The sequence below is a fragment of the Galeopterus variegatus genome, unplaced genomic scaffold (assembly GCF_000696425.1).
Source record: "Galeopterus variegatus unplaced genomic scaffold, G_variegatus-3.0.2 Scaffold2225, whole genome shotgun sequence".
NCBI classification, from domain to species: Eukaryota; Metazoa; Chordata; class Mammalia; order Dermoptera; family Cynocephalidae; genus Galeopterus; species Galeopterus variegatus.
The window spans coordinates 37,288-38,638 of record NW_007728336.1 but is presented as its reverse complement, the minus strand read 5'-3'; the positions used below and the strand labels follow the sequence as shown (position 1 = coordinate 38,638).

Genomic DNA, 1,351 nt, shown 5'->3' with positions numbered 1-1,351 from the left:
TCCGCACAGAGATAAGCATTAATACTAGTATCTTATTTTCCAATCATATTTATATTTTTATTACTAAAATTACATTTGGAAAAAATAGAAATTTTTTTTCATTAAATGCTGTCATTTGAGAATATATGAAAAATGGCTATTAAAATGACAGTAAATTATCTTGATGGTCCAATTTGTTTCAGGTGCTTTACTTTGATTTTTAATGAATAATTCATGCAAAAGGGTAAAAACTCATGTTTTTGGTGTGGAGAGGTGGTTTTCTGGTTTTAATAATGCCCTTTCTGCAAAACCAGCTGTCTTCTAGAGATGGAGTAGAAAGTGCTGCAGAGGAGTGTCTTGAAAATAGTGTTACTCATTTGTAGTGCTCATTGTGGCTTCTGAGTCATCAAAGTCACTTACCTAGCAACAGTTTGTTTCCTTTAGGCTTGTGAAAATCCTCATTTCTAATGGCACAGATGTGAATCTGAAGAACGGAAGTGGCAAGGACAGGTAGGAGGTGGGATATAGCCCGAAGTGTGCTGCTGTTCCCTTAGCCGTGTTACTAGGCTTGTGCGCAGAGGGTTTCTGATGTAACCCAAATATTTTCTTCAGTTTCTCTTGGCAGTTCCCAGAGGAAAAGTGGAGATGACAAACTGGCTCTTTGACTTGTTTGTTTACGCCTTCATTCATCAGAGTATTTACGGGGCACATATGATAACCTAATACAACTTCTCTAGCTCAGTGTTTAGGGCACACCAATGCTCAGTAAATGCTAGTTATTAAAGCAGCTCTCACCAGCTCTGTGCTGGGCATTTGGTCGTAAGTGCCCCTCCCTGGCACCTCGTACCTCCCTAGGGCTCTTGCTGCTTTTCAGCCTTACCCTGTTTACTAAGAATCTTAGGTGTTTCTTAGAAGCAAACAGAAATCAACTTCAAAGACACAACCAAAGAGATTTCCTGAGGCAAAAGGGCACACATACTCACACACTTGAAGGGCTGAGTGCATTACAGAAAAAGTTTGTGGAAAGAACATGATACAAAAGATGAAAGTTTTTGAAAGACTTAAAAATACTCGCTAATCTAGTAATTAGATTTAGTTAATTAATTCAAACTAACCCATATTTATTGAAGAACTACCACATGCTTGGGCAGAACAGTGAGAAAAATGCAAAGCCGTTGCTCAAAAAGCTCACGGTCACATGATCCTCACAGAGCAAAGGTCTGGGCACCGCAAACAAATATCTGTGGAACAGCCACAAAACACTGATGATACTCGGTAGGCCAGAAGGAAAACATCCATTTCTCAAATTAGCCTGTTTACTCCACTCTCTGGACACAATGCAGTAGATTTTAAATAACAACATTTTAAAAGT

At 38.7% G+C, this 1,351-nt stretch overlaps 1 protein-coding gene across 1 annotated transcript in view; it reads left to right on the top strand.

The window, feature by feature from the left end:
- FANK1 (fibronectin type III and ankyrin repeat domains 1) overlaps positions 1–1,351 on the top strand; it is a 33,307-nt gene that overhangs the window by 18,477 nt on the left and 13,479 nt on the right. The window contains 1 exon segment of the mRNA XM_008580958.1: positions 316–489. Coding sequence (XP_008579180.1) covers positions 316–489 — 174 coding nt within the window.